At 48.6% G+C, this 25,703-nt stretch overlaps 1 protein-coding gene across 4 annotated transcripts in view; it reads left to right on the forward strand.

Moving 5' to 3' along the window:
* The window catches only part of SRL (sarcalumenin), a 44,491-nt gene extending 23,018 nt beyond the window's left edge, over nucleotides 1-21,473 (forward strand). For 2 of the 4 annotated variants that reach the window (XM_070413109.1, XM_070413108.1), the window contains 6 exons: nucleotides 3,903-4,880; nucleotides 6,713-6,814; nucleotides 8,169-8,264; nucleotides 15,599-15,715; nucleotides 16,643-16,876; nucleotides 18,384-21,473. In XM_070413109.1, the coding sequence (XP_070269210.1) occupies nucleotides 3,903-4,880; nucleotides 6,713-6,814; nucleotides 8,169-8,264; nucleotides 15,599-15,715; nucleotides 16,643-16,876; nucleotides 18,384-19,195 (2,339 nt within the window). In that variant the 3' untranslated portion in view covers nucleotides 19,196-21,473. The remainder of the gene's footprint in view (nucleotides 1-3,902; nucleotides 4,881-6,712; nucleotides 6,815-8,168; nucleotides 8,265-15,598; nucleotides 15,716-16,642; nucleotides 16,877-18,383) is intronic. The other 2 variants (XM_070413112.1, XM_070413111.1) reach the window with 1 other exon arrangement.
* Nucleotides 21,474-25,703: the final 4,230 nt, after the last annotated feature.

Here is a 25,703-nt window from a genome sequence, read left to right on the forward strand (position 1 = left end):
TAGACCAAGGCTCATCTTACCAGGCTCTTAACCCATCCAGGGTGTCCTGGGTCTTCTGTCACCCACCTCCTCCTCCAGGGACCAGTGGGGGGCTTCAGTGAGATGCTAGGGAAATCAGGAAGGCACTGTTTGATTTTATAGAATTGAACTGAGCTTAATCAGAGACTCTTTATGCCTCTGACTGTGCCTCCCAGAGGAGAGATTGGGCCCAATGTCACAGCTGCTTCTGGGGGCTCGAGCTCTGGGGCCCAATGGCACAGCTTGTTTCATTGAGAGACTTTGTGTCAGAGAAATTATTTTTAGCCCAGGAGGGAAGGTCACTGGGCATGAAGCCATCACCCTTGGTCTTTTTCATTCCAAATTGCTTAGCAGAAGGTCAGGGGCAGCTTGGCACTAAGTCATAAAAACGAGGGACGAGTCAAGTGTGTATATACATGCACACACTTGTCTTCTATTCCTGCTTAGGAATGAAAATACGCAGCAGTGTGAAGGTCATGGTAAAGTCCCAAAGTCTGGGGTCCTCATCTCCCTTGGGACTAGACAGCCCTCTCGTCCCCATCAGGTTCAGAGGATATTTTGAGAATATTAAAAATGCCACAAGTGGTCAGACTCATTCTTTTCTGCCCAACATCATCATGATTGCCATCATTATCACCCTCACCACCAGCATCACCCTCACCATCACCATCATCACCACCATCACCATCACCACCATCACTATTATGGTCATCATCATCATTGATAGGGGGCAACAGGGACCTGTGGAAAGGAATGTGTTCCCCAGAGGAGAAGCCTTGACCATTGCTATTGGTCACCTGCCAAGCTCCAGGCAACCCATCCAACTTGGGAGGCCCCAGTGTGCACATGAGTGGGGAGAGGCTGGGAGCGGAAGCCTCAGAGCCAAGGTTATTTGGCTGATCAGTGGTTTACACCATTGGCTGCACATTAGAATTATCCACGATCTTTTTTGTTAAAGTGCTGATGCTGGGGATATACCCTACTTCAATCAGAACATTTGAGGAAAGGGAGAGGAATGGGACCAAGAACCTGAGGATTTCAGTGCTGAGAACATTGGTTTAGAGGTAGTTTTACCAGGTGTTGTAGACCAGAGCTTCTCAAACTGTAATGTGAAAACTGATCGTTAAAATGCATTGGTTCAGTGGGTCTGGCTGGGGCCGGAGAGTCGGCATCTCTACCAGGTCCCCAGGTGGTGCCGATGCTGTGAATGCTACCCTCTGAGCAGGTGGATTTGAACCCTCTCCAGGGTAGGCAATCTCCTCTGCAGCTCTGGAGTTAAATGGCCTCAGCCAGTTGCTAGCTGTGTAATGTTGGGCAAGGCATCCAGTGTCTCTGATTCCAGTCCTCTCATCTATAAAATGGGACTAAGAGTAAGACTTGTTTTATGGGAGCAAGTAAGATTTAGTAAGTTGAGTAAGATCAAGTAAATTAATGTTTTGTATATAAAGTGCTTAAGCATTGCCCTAGTTGGTTTTGCTCAGTGGATAGAGAATCGGCCTGCAGACTGAAAGGTCTTGGGTTTGATTCCAGTCAAGGGCACGTGCCTCAGTTGCAGGTTCCTCCCCGGCCCGGGCCCTGGTCAGGGCTCATGTGGTTGGCAACCAATCGATGTGTTTCTCTCACATCCTTATTTCTCTCTGTCTTTCCCTCTCTCTAAAAATCAATAGGAGCCGAACCGGTTTGGCTCAGTGGATAGAGCGTCGGCCTGCGGACTCAAGGGTCCCAGGTTCGATTCCAGGCAAGGGCATGTACCTTGGTTGCGGGCACATCCCCATTGGGGGGTGTGCAGGAGGCAGCTGATCGATGTTTCTCTCTCATCGATGTTTCTAACTCTCTATCCCTCTCCCTTCTTCTCTGTAAAAAATCAATAAAATATATTTAAAGAAATAAATAAAAATCAATAGGAAAAATATCCTCAGGTGAGGATTAAATAATAATAATAAAATAAATAAGTGCTCAAGCATTGCCTGGCACATTGAATAGTTATACAAATGTATCTCATTTGATATATATCTTGCTGCTCAGAGACTTTGTCTCCTTGGGTTAAACCAAGTTCCTGCCATAGAAGATGGTGGTGGGGGGATAGATATGCAGGTAAAGGAATCAGGATATATAGGTTTTCAGGTGGTAATGAAAGAAAATTTTAATGAGTAACCTTCAGGTCCCTCACTAAGGGATGAATTCTTCTTGTACCTAAATCTCGCCTCTTCATAGCATTTTCCCTGGGTCAGGCAGGGTCCCAGCCTTGGGAACACAGGGAGGATTAAACCTTGCTTCCTGCAACCTCGGAGCCAGGAAGGGTCTGGAGTGTGAGCCAGGAGAGAATTGCAGGCAGGGAAGGGTGAGATACCCATGGGAAGGGGTAGCCCTGTGCTTCCCTACACACCGTGGCATACAAGGCCTGGACAAGGGGCAACAGTTCTGGGTTCCAGTCACCCACTAGCCAGACACCTGGTGTCTTGGGCGAGTCAAAGACTTTCTCTGGACCTTCGGCTCTGAAATGTGGCTGACAGTGATGAGGGAGGTTTGGATGCGGCCATATATGTGAAAGTGCTTGGGGAAGTGTTATATCCCTATATGGGGCTCCTTTATAATAAAAGGTGCCCAAACTTCCCATTCTTCTGAATTTGATAGCAGCATAGGTTGCATCTGTGGGAACTAATGAGAAAATATTTGTTCTTGGTCCCTGGAGGCTTCCCCAGCTTTCAGGGCACAAACTGTGTGTGTACCCCCAGGCAGAAGAGGTACCCCCAAAAGTGGCTTTTCTTTGTTGAGGCAAAGATGGGAAGACCAGGCTGTGGCCCAAGAGAGGGGGGTGTCTGTACTCAGCAGAGGAGAGGGGCTGCTTCCTCAGAAAGAACCTTGTGAGTCAAGGGAGCTCGGGGGCTGTCTCAGCTGCCCCAGGGCAGGGCCCCATGGTCCCTCGTCCCCACGAGCCAGCAGGGTCCCCCTACCGCAGGCCTTCTCCTTAAACAGGTCCAGTCTGGTTGGGAGGGGCAGAAGGAATAGGCTTGACCTTCACTTCTGACCCCATTTTCCACATAAATTAAATGTGTCCCTTGACAGAGGTCTTAGCAGCACAGACTCAGCCCCTACTTTGTTCTTTCCTCCTGGGTTTCCCCTGCGCCTTCAGCTTCCTGGTAAAGCTATCAGCTTTAGAAGGGGATACCCTCAGAAGAGGTTGGCTAAGGCCACCGGGAAGCCCTGGCCCTTCTAGTTTTGGATATCGTTCTCTCCTCTGACCACGTCCTCTTTAATCTAAGGTAGCAAGGCCAGCAAATGCCTGCCCTTAAGGGGACAGAGTTGGATGTGTGACTTAATAAGGCTGAGAGCCACAAGTAATCCCCTAAGTACTCTGCCGTGTAACCTAAGATTATCTGGCCCGCACACACCTGTTTGCACTCCTTTGCTGATAGCAGTATAAAAAGCACGCTAGTTAATGACTCTAGGAACTGACAGGGCATCTGTCCTATCTTGGAAAGATCTCCTGGTGAGCCAGGCTACACGTGCCTTCGTGCCTGCGGCAAGGTTGAGGAAGGACTGGAAGGGCTCACCCAGTTTCCATCCCTACACAGTCACCAGGAGAGGCTGTCAGGGTCAGGGGAGGAGCTGGGGAACGGGTGTCAGCCGCTCAGTCCCGCAGTGACAGACAGTGGGGTCTGTAACTCCTCCAGCCACGGCCTCTATGTCTTGGGAGGGGGGCAGAGTGACACCCGCCCTGCTTGCTGTCCAGGGCAGTTGTGAAGACCTGGGAGGGAGATGCCACCGATACCAGGTCCACACCTCACTCCCGGAAGACAGGAGCTAGGTTGAGTTAGACTCTTTTGAGAAGTAAAGTGAGTGCCAACCCTGTGAAACTGACCAATCGTGTTCTAATCATTTAGAACTGCAAGTTTCTGCTTCGGGTGGCACAGAAGATGTTGGCAATTTGTTGGAGAATCATTTCTCTGCTGGAGATGCAAGTCTAGAGGAGAAGGAAAGGGCGCTTTATGCAGAGGCGGCCCCTCAAGAGAAGAACCTGCTCCTTCACTCCCCAGATGGCAGGGAGGCTGAGAGCTCGGAGAAGACTGCCGCAGGGGCCTCCACCACTGCCCCCAGCCCAGGCTCTGACCCTGAAGCCAGCCTTTCCAATGCCTCAGCCTCAGCTCCCCCCGGGGAGCCTGTGGAGCTACCAGGAGCAAGCGCCCTCCCTCCAGAAGGGGAAGAGGGGACTGGGGAAGAAGGGAGGCCAGAGCTCAGTGCCAGAGAGGGCTCACCAGAGGAGGCGGAAGGACAGGCTGGGAATGGCGTGGTCACTGAGGAAGCCAAGGAGGTCCTAGGGGACAGCCCTCCGCAGGGAGCAGCTGCGGGCACTGCAGAGCCTGAAGGCACAGGGGCCTTTCCTGTGGCAGTAGAGACAGCAGGCGAGGGCATCCCAGGGCCTGATCAGGGGCCAGAAGGGCCAGATGGAGTCATGGACGTGGACACAAAAACCAGGGAGGGGCCTGAGGACCAGGGGGAGCCCGGCCCAGCTGTAGAGACAGGGGGCACCCAGGAGGACCGCCCCCTGGAGGGCCAGGCGCCAGGGATGTTGCAGGAGGATCTGGAAGCTGCGTCCTCTGAGGAAGAGGGTGGTGGCCTCAGCAGAGGCGAGGAAGGAGGAGTTCCATCCCAAGAAGAATCAGAAGAGGACAGCGGCTCTGGGGCTAGCTCAGAGGAAGCAGGGGGCACCTCCGAGGAAGCGGGGGAGCCCCAGGAAGCAGCAGGAGCCCCAAGCCCTGGGGACGAGGGGGCCCAGCAGAGCTCGGAGGAAGCGAATCCAGGGCCCGAGGGGGACGAGGCCCCCGAGACCAAGGCAGAGGAGCCCGTGGAGGGGGCTCAGGGTAGGGGACCCCAGAATGCTCCGGCACTTGGGCAGCTGCATTCTTCCTGGAAGTCTTGTATGTAGTGGGACAGGCAGGGACAGGGTGGGGCGGGAGAGCCCCAGCCAGTCCGGGTGTAAGGGGTGGAGGCCTGGTCCAGTGTCTCCGGTCCAGGGGGTGACTTCGGGCTGCTCATGAGCCACTTCTTCCCAGTTTGGAGGGACTCGGTGAGAGGCCACGCCATGAAGGGCCCAGAGAAACCTGGTCACTTCTGGGTTAGGTCCTTGGGAGCCTGCCCTTTAGGATCCCTGATACAGTTTATCACCAACCAGTGCCTTAGCCTGGAGGACAAGGTGGCAGGGTTAGAGACCCTGTGCAGGCTGGTGAAGAGATGTATGGGTGGGGATGTAGGTTGGGACCCCCCTCCCCCCAGGGACCACATCAGTGGGCTAACACCTGGGGCCTGCCCTTGAAGACTAGGCCATGTCAGGTGGGGCTGGGGTCAGGATTGCAATAGAAATCTTAGGCTGCCATGACACTGATGTCCCGCGGATGTCCCTGTGAAGCAGCAGCTGCTGTCTCTGGACCGGGGAATAGGGAAGGAGGAGGGCAGGGCCAAAGCCAATGGGCAACACTGAGCGGGTATCGAATCCTAGGCATGGCCAGGATGCCATGGCTGCATCCACCGGGGACGCTGACTTGGACCAAGAGCTGGGCTTTTAGGATGGAGGAACTGGGATCAGTCTTCACCTTCCATCCTTCCAGTGTGACTTCCCCCCGGTTTCCCTGCAGAATTCAGTTCTTATCTCTCATCAGCTACTTGCACCTTCTATGGAGCCCTGGCAGTCAGCCAGCCCCTCCCCTCATCCTGTCTTCCCTGTCCTGGGTCTGGGGTGGGGCTGCCTGGGTCCTGAGATGCTCCACAAGACACATCAATCTTCTCTGCTTCCATCCCTGGTGGGACTACTCTCTCTCTGCCCCACAGGCTCAAGGCCATCCCACTTCTAAGTAGAACCCTTTGTGCAGCCAGTTGGTAGAAATGGTCGCCCTGGGGACCTGCAGGCAGTCATGGGCATCTCTTGCTTGGTCAGAAGCAACAGTTGAACCCCTCTCCGCCCAGAGGCTCCTCTTGCGCATGCCTCATGGCAGCCTTATCCATCTGCTCACTGCTCATTTGATCAGGTTATTTTTTCTTAGAATCCCTCCCTGGCTTCCAGTACTTCTAGGACGAAATGCAGACTCCCATGGTCCTCCATGTTAGCCCCAGTGGAGCTCTCCTGCCCCACAGCACACGGAGGCCCAGCCACCTTCCTGCTAAGCCACTCCTGTCTCCTGTCCCTAGCTCCACCTAGTTAACTCCTCACACAGTGGAGCGTAGCTCATAAGTGGCCCTTCTGGGAAGTTTTTTCATCCCCTGCTAAGACTTCCCAGACACACTTCTTAGGCCCTCACAACTTCTGGAATCTTCCCTTCTATGGCCACATTCCTGTTTATGATGATTACATTACTTTTAAGATGATTTCTCCCCCTGCCCCACTAGACTGTAGGAAATCGACACACGGTCAGGAGCTGTGTCTGTTTTGGGCACCTCCGTATTCCCAGCCCGATGCTCAGTGCTTGGCACATCACACCTGCCCAATCGACATTTGCTGAATACATAATGGACCACAGAGCTTCGCAGGTGTTGAGTTGGGATTTTCAAAGTTCTTCCTAGAGACAGAACTCCATTCAGTTGAACTTGGCAAACTTTCTGTCAGCACTTCCTCAGACCCCGCCCTTGTCCATGTCTGGGGGCTTAGAGCCCAGCTGGCTCCTAGCTTTGCTCTAACCCTGCTCTCTGCTTCTGTCCGCAGAAGAGGCCGAGGATGTGAGTGAAGAAGCCCCACTGAGGGATCGCTCCCACATCGAGAAAACGCTGATGCTGGTCGAGGACAAGCCAGCGGACGATTACTCTGGTAACCAGAGGGAGAGGGCCTGGGGCCTGGGGCTGGGGCTGGGAGGCCTTGGGGTGGGGGCTCTGAGGCCAGCGGCCACCCCAGGGAGGAAAGCCTGGAGGTGGGGGGCTTTGTGGAGGAGACTCTGCCAGCAGCGTCCAGGCCTGGGGGCTCTGGATTGGCAGGGAGGAGGGAAGGCAACCCAAGCAGCAGGATCAGCAGCGAAAGGGTAAAGGACGAACCCAGTGCCGTGTCTGAGATGGTGCCAGCTTCCACTGTGGCTGGGGAGGGGCGTTAATAGAGTTCATCACCTTTGCTTTGATGTTTTACAGTTTACAAAGCCCTTTCGTGCCCAGTATTTCATTCACCCTCATAATAACCCAAGCTTTCCGCGGAGCTTACTGTCTCCTCTTAGTTGAGTTAGTGAAAGCTCGGAGCAGGCAGGGTCAGGCCCTCTTCCCCCCCTTTGTGCCTCACACTCTGCTTCACCACCTTTGAGCTCCCAGCCTCCCCCCATGAGTCACCTCTCCCTGCAGTCATGGTCTTTCCAGCACGTGCTTGGGATGTCTGCATCCTCTGGGGGGAGGGCGTGGGAGGGGGGTACCGTCCAAGGCCTTGGGGCTCTGGGTTGGCAGGAAGGGGGAAAGGCAATCCAAGCAGAGGGACCAGTGAAAGGGTAGAGGACAGGGTGGCTGTCCTGCCCTGCGGGCTGCTTAGCGCCATCCCTCCTTGCCCTCTGAGTCTAAGGCAAACACAGGTAGAGGTGGAGGCAGAGAGGAGAGGGGTTCCTTTCTGCCATGGGAAAGGGCCTTCAGTTACCTGAAGGCTGAGGTGGTGCTTCAGGGCACAGGACTGAAGAGGGAGGGAGGAAAGGGTTAGATTAAAAAGAAAGGCAGCTTTGCCCTAACTGGTTTGGCTCAGTGGATGGAGCGTTGGCCTGTGAACTGAAAGATCCCGGGTTCGATTCCGGTCAAGGGCATGTATCTTGGTTGCGGGCACATCTCCAGTAGGGAGTGTGCAGGAGGCAGCTAATCGATGTTTCTCTCTCATTGATGTTTCTCACTCTCTATCTCTCTCCCTTCCTCTCTGTCAAAAATCAATAAAATATATTAAAAAAAAAGAAAAAAGAAAAAAAAGAAAGGCAGCTTTAGGGATGGGGAGGGAACGCCTTGGGTTTACAGATTTCTGAGGGTGGAGATGTGGACCAGCTCCTCCTTGAATGCTAATGTATGGACAGTTGCTGGGCTGCAGATGTTCCCTGCTCCCCACTAGGCAGCGCTAGAGCTGCCCTGGGAAGGGGCCTGGTCCACAGTGGTCAGCAGTCTGGAGTGCGCCCTACCTGACGTCCCCCTCCCTCACCCTCCTCTGTCCACAGCGGTGCTGCAGCGGCTTCGAAAGATCTACCATTCGTCCATCAAGCCCCTGGAGCAGTCGTACAAATACAATGAGCTTCGGCAGCACGAGATCACAGGTACAGTGTCCCAAGTCCGGTCTGTACCTCCAACCTGTCCACACTCCCCCATGCCCACGAGGTTCCCGAGCTCTTTGTGTGGCGGCTCGAGGACACTGGTGCTGAGCTCTCCTAAGTTCTTGGAGACCCCAGGCACGTGACTCATCCTTTCCCTGCAAGAGTACCCCATAATTTGCACAGAGTTTTCCGGAAACATTTCATTTGTAAGCACTCATGCTTCAGTAGTGCAGTTTTGGGTTCCAAGGGCAGTGATGCCAGCTTCTACCCCTCATGTGCTCAAGGGCCCAAAAAACTCCCTGTTCACTTACTGAGCATGACTTAAGTCCCCTGATTGGCCTGGAATCCTTCCCTCCTCCTGTTCACTCCTCCTGGTCAGCTTCCCTCAGGTCTGGATTATTTTAAAAATTGATTCTCAAAATAATGAAATAGGGTATACTTGTTGCAAACAACAACAACAAAAACTCCCCAAATTAAAATAGTGTAAAATAGTATACATTGAAAAACAAAACCCCTTTCTTGATTTCCAACACCTCTAATTCCAATCCCCGAGGCTCCCACTGTTATAGTTCCTCATGAATATAGTTTCCCTGGATATGTGAGCATATATAAGCATGTCTTTTAAAGAAATATTTGTATTGATTTTAGAGAGGAAAGGAGAGGGGGAGAGAGATAGAAACATTAATGATGAGAAAGAATCATTGACCGGCTGCCTTCTGCATGCCCCCTACTGGGGATTGAGCCCAAAAACCTGGCATGTGCCCTGACTGGAATCAAACCATGACCTCCTGGTTCATAGGTCGACACTCAACCACTGAGCAACACCAGCTGGGCACAAGTATGTCTTTTCCTGTTTGTTTTACAAAGATGGGATCATCTCACAAAACTCTGTGTGTGTGTAGCTACTCTTGCCCTTTCAGATAGTTGCATGGATGCACTGCACTGGCTGGTGGAAAGCAGGGTATTTGACATTTTCAATTAAAAAAAAAATATTCCAAGCACTACTATAATTGTTACATATTTCATGCAACTACATTTGTACGATAAATTTTTACAAGTAGAACACTGGAAATTAAACATTTTGATAGTTGTTGCTAAATTGCCTTAGGTTGTACCAATTTGTACCCATAATGACAGGATATGAGAGCTCTTGTTCCCCCATAGCGATGTCTTTTTAAAGTGCTATGCGTTTTTGAAAACTTTAATAATGATATCTACCTTTTGTCTCAATGGTGAGTGCCATTAAACGTTTTTCTGTGTTAACTGGACACTTCTGTGTATTATTAAAAATATCTTTATTGATTTCACAGAGGAAGGGAGAGAAACAGAAACATCAGTGATGAGAGAGAATCATTGATCAGCTGCCTCCTGCCCGCCCCACTGGGGATCGAGCCCGCAACCCAGGCATGTGCCCTGACCTAGAACCAAACTGTGACCTGCTGGTTCATAGGTTGACACTCAACCACTGAGTCATGCCTGCTGGGCTTGGCTGCTTCTGCATATCTCATGTGATGCTCTTGATGGTTATAAAGTGGGTGTGGTATAGAGTATACCTTATTCCTGCTTTCCAGAAGAGGAACTGGATGCCCAGAGATCACATAGCTGGAACTAGGGGCTATAACTCTCTTCTTCTCCGAGAGAACGCCCTGTTTGCAAAGTGATGTCTATTGTTTCTTTTTTAAAAATACGTTTTTTATTGCTTTTAGAGAGAGCGAGGGAGAGGGAGAGAGTGAAACATCAATCGACTGCTTCATGCACGCCCCTACTGGGAATCGAACCTGAAACCCGGGAATGTGCCCTGACAGGGAATTGAACCCATGACCTGCTACATGGGACAATGCTCAACCAACTGAGCCACAATGGCCAGGCTCTATTGTTTCTTGCAAGCCTAAGAGCCAACCGATCCTCTTTGGCTTCATAGAGAAAGTGCAGGTGTTGTGAGGTCACCATCTCCCAGTTGCTTCCCTGCCCTCCACTCCTGCCTTCTCCTGCAGCCTTCAGAGCTGGCAGTTTGGCGCCCCCGCTGCCCCAGGAATAGGGCTCTGCAGGGAGGGCATCCTGACTCCTGAGCTCATTTTCCAGACTGGGCTCCCCTTCCCTCCTCTCCCACCGGTGCTGGGACTCCCCCGTGCCCTTGGGCAGTCTCCCGCACAACCTCTGCTCTCAGTGTCTCACCTGTAGCCTCCTTCATGTGCTGGTAATGCCGCTGCTGCAGAGGGAGGGCTGAAACAGCAGCTGGGGAGAGCCCTGGTGGTGGTTGGTCTCAGCTGCGGGCTGAAGGTCCCCGGCCTGGGCTGGGGTAAAATAGACTTTTTGTAGGATCTTAGGTTATCACTGGGGATTCCTGCCATCCCCTCAGCCTGCCTATCCCTTCCTGTCCCCAAGCCCAGGGTTGATGCCCACAAAGATGCCAGCAACTCATGGGGCAGGGCCATGGTGTTGCTTTCCGGCAATATATATGTGCCCACCACTTGCGAGATACCGTCTTGGTCTTCTAGGATTGGTTTCACCTTAGAGCAGCCGTGGGCAAACTACGGCCCGTGGGCCGGATCCGGCCCGTTTGAAATGAATAAAACTAAAAAAAAAAAGACCGTACCCTTTTTTTTTTTTTAAATATATTTTATTGATTTTTTTACAGAGAGGAAGGGAGAGGGACAGAGAGTTAGAAACATCGATGAGAGAGAAACATCGATCAGCTGCCTCCTGCACACCCCCCACTGGGGATGTGCCCGCAACCAAGGTACATGCCCTTGACCGGAGTCGAACCCGGGACCCTTCAGTCCGCAGGCCGACGCTCCATCCGCTGAGCCAAACCGGTCAGCCAAACCGGTCAGGGCAAGACCGTACCCTTTTATGTAATGATGTTTACTTTGAATTTATATTAGTTCACACAAACACTCCATCCATGCTTTTGTTCCGGCCCTCCGGTCCAGTTTAAGAACCCATTGTGGCCCTCGAGTCAAAAAGTTTGCCCACCCCTGCCTTAGAGAAAGAAAACTAGTGCATCAAGTAGGAGGTGCAGCCCTGGCTGGGTGGATCAGTTGGTAGAAGTGTCATACTATTCACCGAAAGTTTTCGGTTTGATTTCTGGTCAGGGCGTGTATGGGAGGCAACCAATCGATGTTTCTCTCTCAAAATCAATGGAAATATATCCTCAAGTGAGAATTAAAAAAAAAAAAAAAAAAGCAGCAAGGTACAGAAAAAGAATACCCTCCTCCTCTTTCTATAAAAAAGATGAGGAATATGTTTTCTATGAGTATTGCTTATATATGCAAGGAAATATCTGAAAGAATATGTAGGGGGTCTAGGCCAGGGGTGGGGAACGTCTGGCCTGCGGGCCATATAAGTCCTGCAAAATAATTTGGTCTGGCCCTGCCAAGGCATTAGGTGTGAGTTAATTAAATGTTTGACCAAATATATGTAGCAGGCTAATTTTTTAAGTTGATAATTTTGTATGGCCCGAGATGATGTTATAAATATCCAAATGGCCCTTGGCAGAAAAAGGTTCCCCACCCCTGGTCTAGACAGATTGGAGACAGGGATGTGAGACTTCTCACTTGTGTGCCTTTTTATACTTAGATTTTTAAAAAAAATCCTCACCTGAGGACATGCTTAGAGAGAGGAAAGGGGCGGGGGGGGGGGGGGGAGAAGGAGAGAGAGAATGAGAGAGAGAGAGAGAGAGAGAGAGAGAGGAAGAGAGAAACATTGATGTAAGAGAGAAACATCTTTTGCCTTCTGGGAATTGAACCAGCAACCTTTTGGGGCATAGGACAATGCTCTACCAACTGAGCCACTCCAGTTGGGCTTTATACTTTGATTTTTGAACCAAGACATTAAATAAATTAAAACAGAAAAAAATAAATGGAGTGCCTGCTGTTTGGAGGCCTATCTATCTGCAGGCTCAGGGAGATAAGGAAGTCTGGAGAATTTTAGGCACTAAATTATGCAGGGCTGACCCTGTTTGGTTCAGAGAAGGGTTGAAAGAGCTGGGGCCGGCACAGGGTGGCCGCACCCCCTGGTTTTGAAAGCATTGGAGAATTCTGCTTTTTCTTCTAGCGACCCCAACTAGAGTGGCCTGTGCAGAGTATTCTCTTTAACATCGGACACAGGACCTAAGAACCCAAGAATTGCCTAGCCAGTACTTGGTCTTGGGACCTGGCAAATATGTCATGAACTTCGGAGGCTAATATTTGAGACTGGCCCCAGAGCCCAGGGTGGGGCTGAGTCTGAGATGGGATTTCAAGAGGTGCAGCTAAGGGGAGGGAGGCTGGGGACAGGCAACATCAGCGTCCAGGCCGCCTAAAATTGTATGAACCTCTCTCATAACCCTTTTTAAAAAAAAACTTTATTGTTCAGATTATTACAGTTGTTCCTCTCCCCCCTCCCCCCCATAGCTCTCTCCACCCGGTTCCCAACCCACCCTCTGCCCTTACCTCCCCCAACTCTGTCCTCATCCATAGGTGTACGATTTTTGTCCAGTCTCTTCCCACACCCCCCACACCCCTTTCCCCCTGAGAATTGTCAGTCCACTCCTTTCTATACCCCTGATTCTATTATATTCACCAGTTTATTCTGTTCATCAGATTTTTTATTCACTTGATTTTTAGATTCACTTGTTGATAGATATGAATTTGTTGTTCATAATTTTTATCTTTGCCTTTTTCTTCTTCTTCCTCTTCTTAAAGGATACCTTTCAGCATTTCATATAATACTGGTTTGATGGTGATGAACTCCTTTAGCTTTTTCTTATCTGTGAAGCTCTTTATCTGACCTTCAATTCTGAATGATAGCTTTGCTGGGTAAAGTAATCTTGGTGGTAGGTTCTTGCTATTCATCACTTTGAATATTTCTTGCCATTCCCTTCTGGCCTGCATAGTTTCTGTTGAGAGATCAGCTGACAATCGCATGGGTACTCCCTTGTAGGTAACTAACTGTTTTTCTCTTGCTGCTTTTAAGATTCTCTCTTTGTCTTTTGCTCTTGGCATTTTAATTATGATGTGTCTTGGTGTGGTCCTCTTTGGATTCCTTTTGTTTGGGGTTCTCTGCCCTTCCTGGACTTGTAAGTCTATTTCTTTCACCAGGTATGGGAAGTTTTCTGTCATTATTTCTTCAAATAGGTTTTCAATATCTTGCTCTCTCTCTTCTTCTGGCACCCCTATAATTCGGATGTTGGTACGCTTGAAGTTGTCCCAGAGGCTCCTTACACTATCTTCATATTTTTGGATTCTTTTTTCTTTTTGCTTTTCCGGTTGGGTGTCTTTTACTTCTTCATATTTCAGGTCTTTGACTTGATTCTTGTGATCCTCTAGTCCAGTGATGGCGAACCTATGACATGCGTGTCAGAGGTGACACGTGAACTCATTTTTTTGGTTGATTTTTCTTTGTTAAATGGCATTTAAATATATAAAATAAATATCAAAAATATAAATCTTTGTTTTACTATGGTTGCAAATATCAAAAAATTTCTATATGTGACACGGTACCAGAGTTAAGTTAGGGTTTTTCAAAATGCTGACACTCCGAGCTCAAAAGGTTCGCCATCACTGCCCTAGTCTGCTGTTGGATCTCTGTATAATATTCTTTATTTCAGTCAGTGTATGCTTAATTTCTAGTTGGTCCTTTTTCATATTCTCGAGGGTCTCACTAGATTTATTGAGCGTCTTACTAAATTTATCGGTGGTTTCTAGAAAATTCTTGAAAAACCTTATAACCATAGTTTTGAACTCTATAGCCAGTAGTTTGCTTTCCTCCATTTCTGTCATTTGTGACCTGTTTCTTTGTCTCCGAATTTTGGCTGCTTCCCTGTGTTGATAGAGTGGCTTTGTGTGCTAGGTGTCCTATAGGGACCAGTGGCTCAGCCTCCCCAATTACCTGAGGTAGACACTCTTGGTGCACCCCTTTGTGGGCTTTGTGCACAGTCTTGTTGTAGTTAAGCCTTGATTGTTGTATGTAAAGCTGGGAGGATTTGACCTCCAGGCCAATTGGCTGTGAGAATCAGCTGTGTCTATGGTGGGAGAACTTCTGTGCTGGAGACACCCTTCTGGGGCAAGACTTGCTTCAATGGGGTTTTGGTGCTCACTGAGTCTGCCCCTGAGTGTATCCCTTATGGATCTGAGGAGTTGTCATCTGGATGGTCCCACTCTGACCGCTGGGTACACTGGCTCTTGGATCTCTAAGGAGGTGCTGATTTAGCCTCTGCCCCAGGCTACCCAGCAGGAGCTACAGAGAGATCTGCAGATTCCTCTTCTTTGTTTGGGGTTTGGAGGTGCCCAGATGAGGCCCAGCTGTGAAGCAATGCAAGCTGCTGTGGGGCCTTGGGCCTTCTTTTGGTTGTTCTGGGTCTCTCTGACCCAGCTGCAGTTTGTTAGGTAATTTTAGATTGCAAAGGGCCAGGCCTTTCATATGTAAAAGCCTCTGCACACAGCTTGGGTGGGGTGGGGTCTCAGGGAATCAACAGGGCGGAGCAAACAGCTATAGCTGATCCTCAGCCCTGCCCTAAGAGGCCCTGCATCTCAGTGTCCCGTGGTAATCGCTGCAAGCACCTCTGAGAGAAAGCCGCCCTTGAGTTCCGCTCGCTGCCAGACAGTTCAGTTTCTCCCCGTATGAGTCTGGGTCCCCAGAGACTCACCCACAACTGGAGTTCAGAGCAGGAGCGTGTGTCTCCCTCCTGATTGAAAAAGACAGCCGCGTCCTCAGTTGCCAGCCCTTTCCACGTGCGCCTCCGTACCTCTGCACTTTACTTCCCCACTGCCTCTGAGTCTCAGTGTGCTTTTCTCTTTCCTTCTAGTTGTAGAATTTCCACTCAGCCAGCCTTCCTGTGGTTCTGGATGATGTCCGTTTTGTCTTTTAGTTGTATTTTTGAAGTGGTTGTTCGAGGCAGCAATTTCCGGTGTCTACCTATGCCACCATTTTGGTTTCTCCTCTCATACCCTTTCTTCTGTTACCAATCCAGAGAGCAGAGTTTTCACAGCTCCCTGCTCTGTGACAGCTCTCTGCTCTCCTTTTATGAACCCTTCTCTCCCAGACCGAAACCGGGAGGCCTCATGCAGAGTAAGCCCTGTGTCCGTGTCTATTGACTTCAGTTAGTGCCTCCTTCCGGTGCTAGTGTGCCAAGCATCTGGGCAAGGCCCAGATGGTATCTTCTGGTATCTTTTAACTGGGTGATTGCACTTATGTAGCAAGAGATGTACTACTGATTGCTACATGCTGACTGGTCCAACGTAGAATTCCACAACCCAATTAGATGGACTGTCTGGGATGCAGTGTGAAGAACTGTGTCGCTCCTGTAGTGAGAAACTTGTTAGCTCACTTCCACTTCTAACTCCTGCTGCCCACAGATGGGGAAATCACTTCCAAACCAATGGTGCTGTTCCTGGGACCGTGGAGCGTTGGCAAATCCACCATGATAAACTACCTCCTCGGGTTGGAAGACACTCGCTACCAGCTTTATACAGGTGGGATTTTCTTGTGTGATTCTTGTATTTCAATGTCATATGAAAAATCGCTATGAAAACAAAACAAAACACAACATTTAAATGTTTTTATGTGTCTTCAATAATAATGAAAATCACATACAAGAAACCAGCAGCTACACTCATGTTGGTAGCAGCATTATTCACAATACACAAGAGGTGCACACAACCCAAATATACATCGATGTATGAATGGATAAACAAAATGTTATTTAGCCTTAACAAATAATAAAGTTCTGATACATACTACAACATGGGTGAAACGTGGGGACCATTTTTTTATTGATATATTTTTATTGATATTAGAGAGAGAGGAAGGGAGAGGAAGAGAGAGAGAAAAACATCTGTGTGAAAGAGAAATGTTGATTAGTTGCTTCCCGTACGTGCTCCAATGGGGAATTGCACCCACAACCTGGGTATGTGCCCTGACCAGGAATCGAACCGGTGACCCTTTGATACATGGGACAAGCTCCAATCAACTGGGCCACACCAGCCAGGGCAAAATAAATCAAATTGTCATATGATTCCATTTAATGAGGCGCCTAGAGTCATCAAATTCATAGAGACAGAAAGTAGAATGGTGGTTGTTGCCAGGGGCTGGGGAAGTTAAGAATGGGGAGTTAGTGTTTAATGGATACAGTTCAGTTTGAGGTAATGAAAAAGTTCTGGAGATGGATGGTGGTCATACTTAATGCTACTGAACTGTACACGTAAAATGGTTAAAGTGGTTAATTTCAATATATATATCCATCCACAGTTAACAAAAGGGAAGTCACTGGCTTAGCAAACATAGTAGCTGATTCTTGTGGCAAACCCTCCCTGAAATACCTTGCTTACCCACCTACTTTGCAGTAGGTCTCTTCCCAGGAGATGACTGTGTTCCTACTAACCTTGTGCTTATGTGTGCAGGTGCTGAGCCTACCACCTCTGAGTTCACGGTCATCATGCATGGGCCCAAGCTAAAAACCATCGAGGGTATTGTCATGGCAGCTGACAGTACCCGGTCCTTCTCACCCCTCGAGAAGTTTGGCCAGAATTTCCTGGAAAAGCTGATTGGCATTGAGGTTCCCCACAAACTTCTAGAGCGGGTCACTTTCGTGGATACACCAGGCATCATTGAGAACCGCAAACAGCAAGAAAGAGGTAATTCAGCACTCATTTCTGACACAGGGTGAGCTTTGGACAGTGGGTGGTAGGCAGGCAGAGGGGAGGAAATGTGGCCAGCATTGCCCAACACCAGGGGATGTGTTCTCTGCCTCCAGCCCCTACTTGTTTTACTGTGGTGCCACTTAGGTGTGGAGTACCTTGTCCTTTTACCTCCCCAAGGACTGATCTGGTTTGGAGGTGATCATTATTTTCCCAAGAGGAAGCTGATCTTCTCTGTAAGTAGCTCCTCAAGGTCCACGCTGGGGCTGAGCTGTCATTTAGGAGGCCTGGGCTGTCCTGACTGATCAAGGGCCTGGATTAATTGGGTCTCAGTCCAGGTGTACTTGACCTCTGGCTAACCTGGGGCTGGGTTGAACCTGACCTTTAATTCTTCCTGCTTTACCAGGCCTGCTTCAACACAAGCCTGTATCAAAGCCCTACTTACCGTCAAGTGACAGGGAAGTGCCACTTTGGGCCCAGCAGGCACCAGGCTGTACATAGGCCACTGAGTATCGTCATGACTCAGGGTTATCTGCAGAGATGAGTCATAACAGGCATTTGTAGAATATATGACCAGATGATAGATCTCAGTTTATGGCTCTCACTCCTGTTTTGGTTATAACCAGACCCTGTTTTATGACTAGTAATAATATTATCACTAATATTGACCTTTATTTTACTCCTAGTATATATTAGGTAATTTTATGCGTTATTGGCTGATGGTTGTAAAATAATTCCAAGACAGGTATTCCTAGCCTCCTCATTTTGAAAATAAGAAGTTGAATGAATGAAAAGATATTAAGCACCTACCTTGTGACCGGAAGTTTTAGTTAGGTGCTTTCCTGTATTTGTAGCAACATAGTACTCTTGAGATCAACCTAGGCTTCATAGTTCTTCTCATTTTATAGCTGAAATGCTAAAACTTGGAAGCATTTAATATTCAGCTGTCCAGTGACAAAGCCCCAATTCTAGCCCGGGTCTTATGCCAGATTCACATTTCATTCCACTAAATGATGGATCCTCTCTTTTCTTTTTAATTAAAATGTTTTTACAATTACAGTTGATTTACAATATTTGCTAATCTCAGGTGTAGAACATAGTGATTAGACATTTATATAACTTAAGAAGTGATCACCTCCATAAGTCTAGTACTGGTAGATCCTCTCTTTCACATCCTTCTAATTCCCTGACTTTTTTTCCTTCAACATCTTTGCCACTGCCCCGGATCTTTTTAGATAGTAGGAAAATCTCCATTTCAAAAAGAGGATTTTGCTTCCCTGGAACCTTGGATTTCACTTAGATTAAAGCAAGAATCAGGCTTGTCTTGGTTGAAGGTTGACAAAGGGCAAGAGATACACAATTAATTCTTAAAGCCTTCAGAAGGCCAGAAAATCCTTACTGCTATTATTTTCTTCAACCTGTGGAATGGTTTGGTTCTGGCAGGAGGCACAAGGGGCTTGGGCTGATGCTTGCTCAGCCTGACTTCTCACTCCCTCTCCCAAAGGTTACCCCTTCAACGATGTGTGCCAGTGGTTCATTGACAGAGCTGACCTCATCTTTGTCGTCTTTGACCCAACCAAGTTGGATGTGGGTCTGGAACTGGAGACGCTGTTCCGCCAGCTGAAGGGGCGTGAATCCCAGATAAGGATCATCCTGAACAAGGCCGACAACCTGGCCACTCAGATGCTCATGCGGGTCTACGGGGCTCTCTTCTGGAGCTTGGCCCCGCTCATCAACGTCACTGAGCCCCCGAGGGTCTACGTCAGCTCCTTTTGGCCACAAGACTACAAGCCCGATACTCACCGGGACCTGTTTCTCAAGGAAGAGATCTCCCTCCTGGAAGACCTGAACCAGGTGATCGAGAACAGATTGGAGAACAAGATTGCCTTCATCCGCCAGCATGCCATCCGTGTTCGCATCCACGCCCTTTTGGTCGACCGATACCTGCAGACGTACAAGGACAAAATGACCTTCTTCAGTGACGGAGAGCTGGTCTTTAAGGACATTGTGGAAGATCCTGATAAGTTCTATATCTTCAAGACCATCCTGGCAAAGACCAATGTCAGCAAATTTGACCTTCCCAACCGAGAGGCCTATAAGGACTTCTTTGGGATCAACCCCATTTCTAGTTTTAAGCTCCTGTCCCAACAGTGCTCCTACATGGGGGGCTGCTTTCTGGAGAAGATTGAGCGGGCCATCACCCATGAGCTCCCCGGCCTCCTGGGAAGCCTGGGGCTGGGGAAGAATCCAGGTGCTCTCAACTGTGACAAAACAGGGTGTGGCGAAACCCCAAAGAATCGCTATAAGAAACACTAGGTTGTTGTGTGGCCATTCTCGGGTTCCTGTTGGTGAATGAGCTTGTGTTCTAACTGTCTGAGAAGTCCTGGTTTATTAGCCCTTTGAGCCACACTGGCAAAGAATCATCACACATTGGAGATTTGGGAGTTCATTGAGGCCAGTGGTGGGGGAAGGTGTGGGTCGAGGGAGGAGAGTGGAAACTGTGAATTATAGTTTGCTTGTCTCATTGCTTCAATTAGGAGGCCTGATTGAGGCAAGTCAGGCCATACCTGCTTTTCCTGGGTCCTATCTTGGAGGGACAGAGAGCAGCTAAATTCTAGGGTATACTGAATTGATGAGCATTAAATAAGCTAAAAGCAGCTGAAGTTCCTTTCCCCCCTATAAGCTGGGAAAAGAGAAGACTTGAGTCAGTAGGACTGTCCTGGTCCTTTGTGGCTGCCTTCCACACAGTCTTCTGTGTCCCCCCCGCAGTGCTCAGCTGTCTCTTAAACTTTGGTTGACTTCACTAGGGGATACTCTCTTGGGCCTGAATTAACCTGGGTTTTGAGCCCACCCCCAGGCTCTCTTCCCTGTTTCCTTCAGGGTTGGGAGGGATGGTTTAGGATACCCGAACACTAAGAGAGAACAAGAGTTCCCAGGCTAAGAGAAGCATCTGCCTCCCCCATGCCATTTCTCTGACGTGGTGTTCTAAGCCAGCTGGGAAGCTGGGTCCCTTTATCGGCCCCAAGAGAAGGGCCAGTGTTCTATGCATTCAGGTAATTCACTGGCAGTGACTTCAGTGAAAGCACAGCTTAGAGGGTTAATTGGTTTGCAGTGTGTCTTTGTTTATTGCATGTCTTGGAAAACTTGGACCCCAAAGTCTTTGGGTTTCAGAGGGGACAATGGAGACCTAGCTCCTTTTCGTTGGGGACTTCTCTGGGCAGCCCGCCTCTTCCAAATGTAAGAGGAGGCTGTTTCCACAACTTCTCTGTGGAGACACTCTGCAGAAGGGTCGTTCCTTCCTGATTTTCATCACCATGGCTTTCCCTTTCCCTTCTTCTCATTCCCTGATGTGCTAACACTCAAAACTCACAGGAGTCAGAACCAGCACCAGTCATCAATGTCAGTGGCAACTAAGGCTCAACCTTCAGTTTTCCACTTGAACTTGATGCTGATTCCCACTGGACGTACCGCAGGAAAGCCTGGGCCTTCAGATACCAATACGTGTGGATATGTGTGTATTATGTTGTCCAAGAGAGATTAGGGAGATAACAGATGCCAGAGGGCATAGAGAAAGAACTTGTGAGAGTTCTGCCTGGCTGGTGTGCCACCCAGAAGGGCAGCGAGGGACTGAGGATGGGGGGAAGGACCCTGGAGGGAAGGAGCCATTTGACAAAAGGTGGGTAAGGGAACAGTCTGTGCAAATCCTGGAGACTGTGCCCAGGGCTGCCTGAGGGGCTCCTGCCGAGTGAGCCAGCCTCTCTTGGGAGCTTTGCCAGGAGGCATGGGTCAGGACCTGCCAGCACCAGGAAGTCATCCTGGAGCAGAAGGAAAGTGAAGATGAAGGCAGAGGGAGCAGAGCGGCACTGAGGATAGGCAGTGGAAGTCAATTGGCAATCACATTAGGTCCATGCGGAGAACTGCAACTTCGGAATTCCTGTTCCTCAGAATTAGTAGCACTCTGGTGCGGCTGCAACAGAGGCTGCTTCCTTTGGCTTTGTGGAGGACCTGGAACCTCCCTCAAGAAAGCCAGAGGCCCCACAGCCTTCAGGACATTGTTCCTAAGGACAGAGCCAACCAGAGAAGAAAAAGGATCGCCTAGAGGTGTCCATGGAGCCTGGTGACAGGGCCTGATGAGCTGCTTTTCTTCTCACCAAGAATCAACCCTTGCCTCATCTCTCTGTCATTTACCCTCTCGAGAGTCTGCCCTCCCACCTTGCTCCTTGATGCCCCTAATGCACTGGCTCTCCTCGTGGCATATCTGTGTTTCTCAGTGCAGTAGGGGAAATAAAATATGCAGAATTGTATGGGCATTGTCACAGCTACTACCACCATTGCTTTGGGGGAAGAAGGTGGAATGAGGCTAATACATTCATACAATATTTATATTTTCAGGGTGGTGACATTGTCAGTGTGATCCCCCCCTTTCTTCTCTCCATCCGTTTTTCTTTTCTTATTCCTAATCCTATGCTCACTCCTTGACTTACCTTTTCTCTAACTGCCCGCAGGCTTGTCTATCAGTCAGCTTGGACTTTAAGAGCTATTTTGTGCCTCACTCTGTGGAGGTGGATTTTAAGCAGAATTCTGACTTTTATGGTGGGGGTGGGGGGGTAGGGGGGTGGGTTGAAGGCTGGGGGGCATTTAGGATCCAGAGATCCCTCAAGAGGAGTATTTGTGAGTATTTGTGCCTGAACAGTAGCTGTTTCTCTCCAAAGTGGAACCTTTCCAGTGTTCTTTCCATTCTGATTTCATCAGGTAGAAAGTCTCAATAAAGTTCCAATCTCTCTTTAACACATTGTACTTTGATTGTATCCAACCAGTTCAATCTCTTTATCTTCCGTTAAATCTAGTAGAGCGTACTAATTTTCATTAAGACTGTTTTTTAGAGTTTTAGGTTCACAGCAAAATTGAGAGTAAGGCAAGAGATTTCCTATATACTCCTCCCCACAACATGCATAGCTTCCTTCACTATCAACACCCCCACAGAGTAATACATTTGTTACAATTGATGAACCTACACTGACCCGTCATAGTCACCCAAAGTTCATAACTTACATTAGGGTTCACTCTTGGTGTTGTACATTCTGTGGGTTTGGACAAATGTATAATGACATGTACCCACCATTATAGTGTCATTCAGAATAGTTTCATATGTGCTCCACCTATTTGTTCTTCTTGTCTGCTCTCATTCCCATGTGCCAATTTTTAAATTTCTTGGGGATAGGTTGAAAATTTATAATTGCATCTCCTTACCCCTCCCTGTCTTCTTTTCAAGCTTCCTCCTTCTAGCCTCCCAGTGTCAAAGATGACCTGTTCCCTCAATTGGCTATGAAACTAAGGCCTGCTGTAGTATAATGGTAAACTTGAAGAAACACTTCCCTGAAATTGTCATTCTCCCTGCTTCTGTGGCAGTAGCCCATTAATAGGAGTTATTGAAAACTAACCCAGTCTCTCACAGAGGCCTTTGATCCACGCCCTCGGGCACACAGCTGCCCACTTGGTGCCTGAAGGCTCTGGTGGAGGGAGCTGAAAGGTCTGCCCTGGATGTAAGGATGGCATCTCCCTTGGCTTCTACAGGAAGTGGTGCCCTCATAGCATAGCCTGGGCCTCCTGCCTATTCTTGTCTTTAAAGAAACCTGAGCCCTAACCGGTTTGGCTCAGTGGATAGAGCGTCGGCCTGCAGACTGAAGGGTCCCAGGTTCAATTCCGATCAAGGGCATGTACCTTGGTTGCGGGCACAACCCCAGTGGGGAGTGTGCAAGAGGCAGCTGATTGATGTTTCTCTCTCATCGATGTTTCTAACTCTCTATCCCTCTCCCTTCCTCTCTGTAAAAAATCAATAAAATATATTTTTTAAAAAAGAAACCTGAACCTATCCATGTCTCCCCAAGCCTGTGCCCTTCAGAGCAGAGGTCCCCATTCCCCCCGACCCCCACACTTGAGAGCATGTTTCTTTAAAAATATATTTTTTAATTGATTTCAGAGAGGAAGGGAGATGGGAAGAGTGACAGAAACATCAATGATGAGAGAGACTCATTGATCGGCTGCCTCCTGCATGCCCCACACCAGGGATCGAACCGTGACCTCCTGGTTCATAGGTTGATTCTCAACCAGCCAGCCATGCTGGCCAGGTGAGAGCATGTTTCTTAAGAGGACAAGACCTGGGTCCTCGGAGTTGTGGGAGGTTGGACTGCCAGGCCAGGGAAGATGTGGGATTCAGCGGCTTAGCCACCTGCTCTGGGTTTTCCTGTCAGAAGGGGCTGATCTCAGGGCCCGATGAGTAGGGCAATGCAGTTCATTTCCTCCCTCTCCCTTGCTCTCCTCTTGATTAGGGTCCACAGTCCACAGTCTAAGTAACTGAGCAAGCTGACCTAAGACCACTGCTGCCTACCCACACCTGCCCCAGGTCACTTCTCCCACCCATGATTGCAACCAGCATGTTCCCAGGACTGGGAGAAATAAGGAGCTTTTCCCTGGAAAAGGGAAGGTAGGTGAGATCTGTTTTGAAGATAAATATAACATGCCAGAAACTGCTGGAGTGACAAAACTGGACTATTTCACAAGCCTCACACCTTACCATCTTTAGGTTCAGTCTGTCATTAAGACGATAGGTAAGCAAACTCAAAATGGAGGACGCAAAATCAAAGAGCATTCTAAACATCGGCCAATGATGTGAGGGGCTGAATGGAGAGTGTTTTTACAGGTATGTGTATGTACCCTTTGCATATATGGGGGTTACATGTGGTTATATATATAAGGGGTGTGCAGGTACCTTCATGTAATGTCTGTGTGTGGACAAACAGATGCGTATGTGAGTTTTTGTGGCTAAATAATGCCCCGGTACCTAGCACAGTGCCTGGCACGTAAGACTCATCACCTATGCGGAAACAGAATGAAAGAAAGAATAACTGTTTTTTGGGGGGAGGGGGTAAAGATGGGGTCTGTGCATTGGATCTTGTGTGGAGAGGGTCCAGAGGAACAGGTATGTCTGGGGTGGTGGGTGGGCATAGCCGAGAAGAAGTAATTGTATGAACGATGTGGGAACAGATTAGGGGAGCATGCGTGAGTGGAGTGAACCCGAAGCCCAACCCAGTGTGGAGACCCAGGAAAATTTTAGCCATAGAGGACACCCTGCCAGACCCTGGGCTTTGCAGGAGTTGGATGCTACTCCAGGCAACTGCCTGAAAGTTAGAGCCTTCAGAAACTCACAAGTCCTGGCAACATTTCATGCCAATTCCACTTTCCACAGCATTAGGCTGAGGCTTTTCCCAATCCAGGGAAACCCTTTCTTTAGAACAGGAGTGGGGAACCTTTTTTTCTGCCCAAGGCCATTTGTATATTTCTAACATCATTTTCGGGCCATACAAAATTATCAACTTAAAAATTAGCCTGTTGCCGAAACCGGTTTGGCTCAGTGGATAGAGCGTCGGCCTGTGGACTGAAAGGTCCCGGGTTCGATTCCGGTCAAGGGCATGTACGTTGGTTGCGGGCACACCCCCAGTAGGAGATGTGCAGGAGGCAGCTGGTCGATGTTTCTCTCTCATCGATGTTTCTAACTCTCTATCCCTCTCTCTTCCTCTCTGTAAAAAATCAATAAAATATATTAAAAAAAATAAAATAAAAATTAGCCTGTGACATTTGGTCACACATTTGATTAATTCACCCCTAATGCCTTGGCAGGGCCAGACCAAATGACTTCACAGGCCTTACTCGGCCCTCGGGCCGGATGTTCCCCACCCCTGCCTAAGAAGAACATAGAGGCATTAAAAAGAGAAGTATAAGAAAAAAAGTAAATGAGAGTAGAGACACAAATTTACCTGTAGCAAAAGTGTATTCAACAGATTCTTAGGAATTCCCTGTACCCACCTCTCATTCAAAGGATAAAATAACATGCACAAATGAGCATTTTTACATGTCTGCCTGCACTGTGGAACGTGTTCTCTGTTTTCACATAATGACAATGGGGAAGGGAATCAATTTCTAGAGAACTCCTTTGTGCCAGGAACTGGGCTGTAGGCGTCGAGACATCATCACACTTATACCTTAAGATAATGGGATACTTTTAAGAGCTGTGCCCCAGGCCACACGCCGAGTGCTTTATGTGCACTATTTCATTGAATCCTTCAAGAACCCCGCAGGAAGGGCCCATCCATTCCAGCATTCTGGAGTCACATTGCTTGGGATTCAGCCTGGGCTCCACCGCGTACTAGCTGGGCAGCCTTAGACAAATGTCTTAACTTCTTGATGCTTCAGTTTCCTCATTCATAAAATGGAGATATTAATAGTCCTCTCATGGAGCTGTCAGGATTAAATGACTTAATATATGCAACGTGCTTGAAGTAGTACACAGCCCACAGAAAGCATTCAGTACATGTTATGACTATTATTCATATTTTACTGATGAGGAGACTGATGGTCACAGTGGTTGAGATGATGGCATGTGTAAGCGATAGGGTCAAAATCCTAGCTGCTGCTTGACTCACGCTACAGGTTATGCTAGGTTACCTGCTTAGGGTCACATTGGGTGACACTGGCCTCCCCAATCCCAAAGTGGAAAAAATTCAGAACTGCCTAATTTTTTAAGTAGTCACTCAGCATCTTGAAGCTTGTTAGTAACAAAATTTAAACCATTTAAAAGTAATTTTCTTTAGAATTGTTATTGAGGATCATGTCCTGAACAAAAAAATACTTAAAATTGAAAAACAACAACACACACCCACTTAACTCTCTATTTCATAGTATTTTATTTTCACCACAATCATCTTATAAGATGGATAGGTATATCTATTATCCCCAAATCCAAAATAAACAGGAGGAAAGCAAATCT

Source organism: Myotis yumanensis, unplaced genomic scaffold, assembly GCF_028538775.1.
Source record: "Myotis yumanensis isolate MYYU_CA2020_CCGP unplaced genomic scaffold, mMyoYum1.0.hap1 SCAF_4, whole genome shotgun sequence".
NCBI lineage: Eukaryota > Metazoa > Chordata > Mammalia > Chiroptera > Vespertilionidae > Myotis > Myotis yumanensis.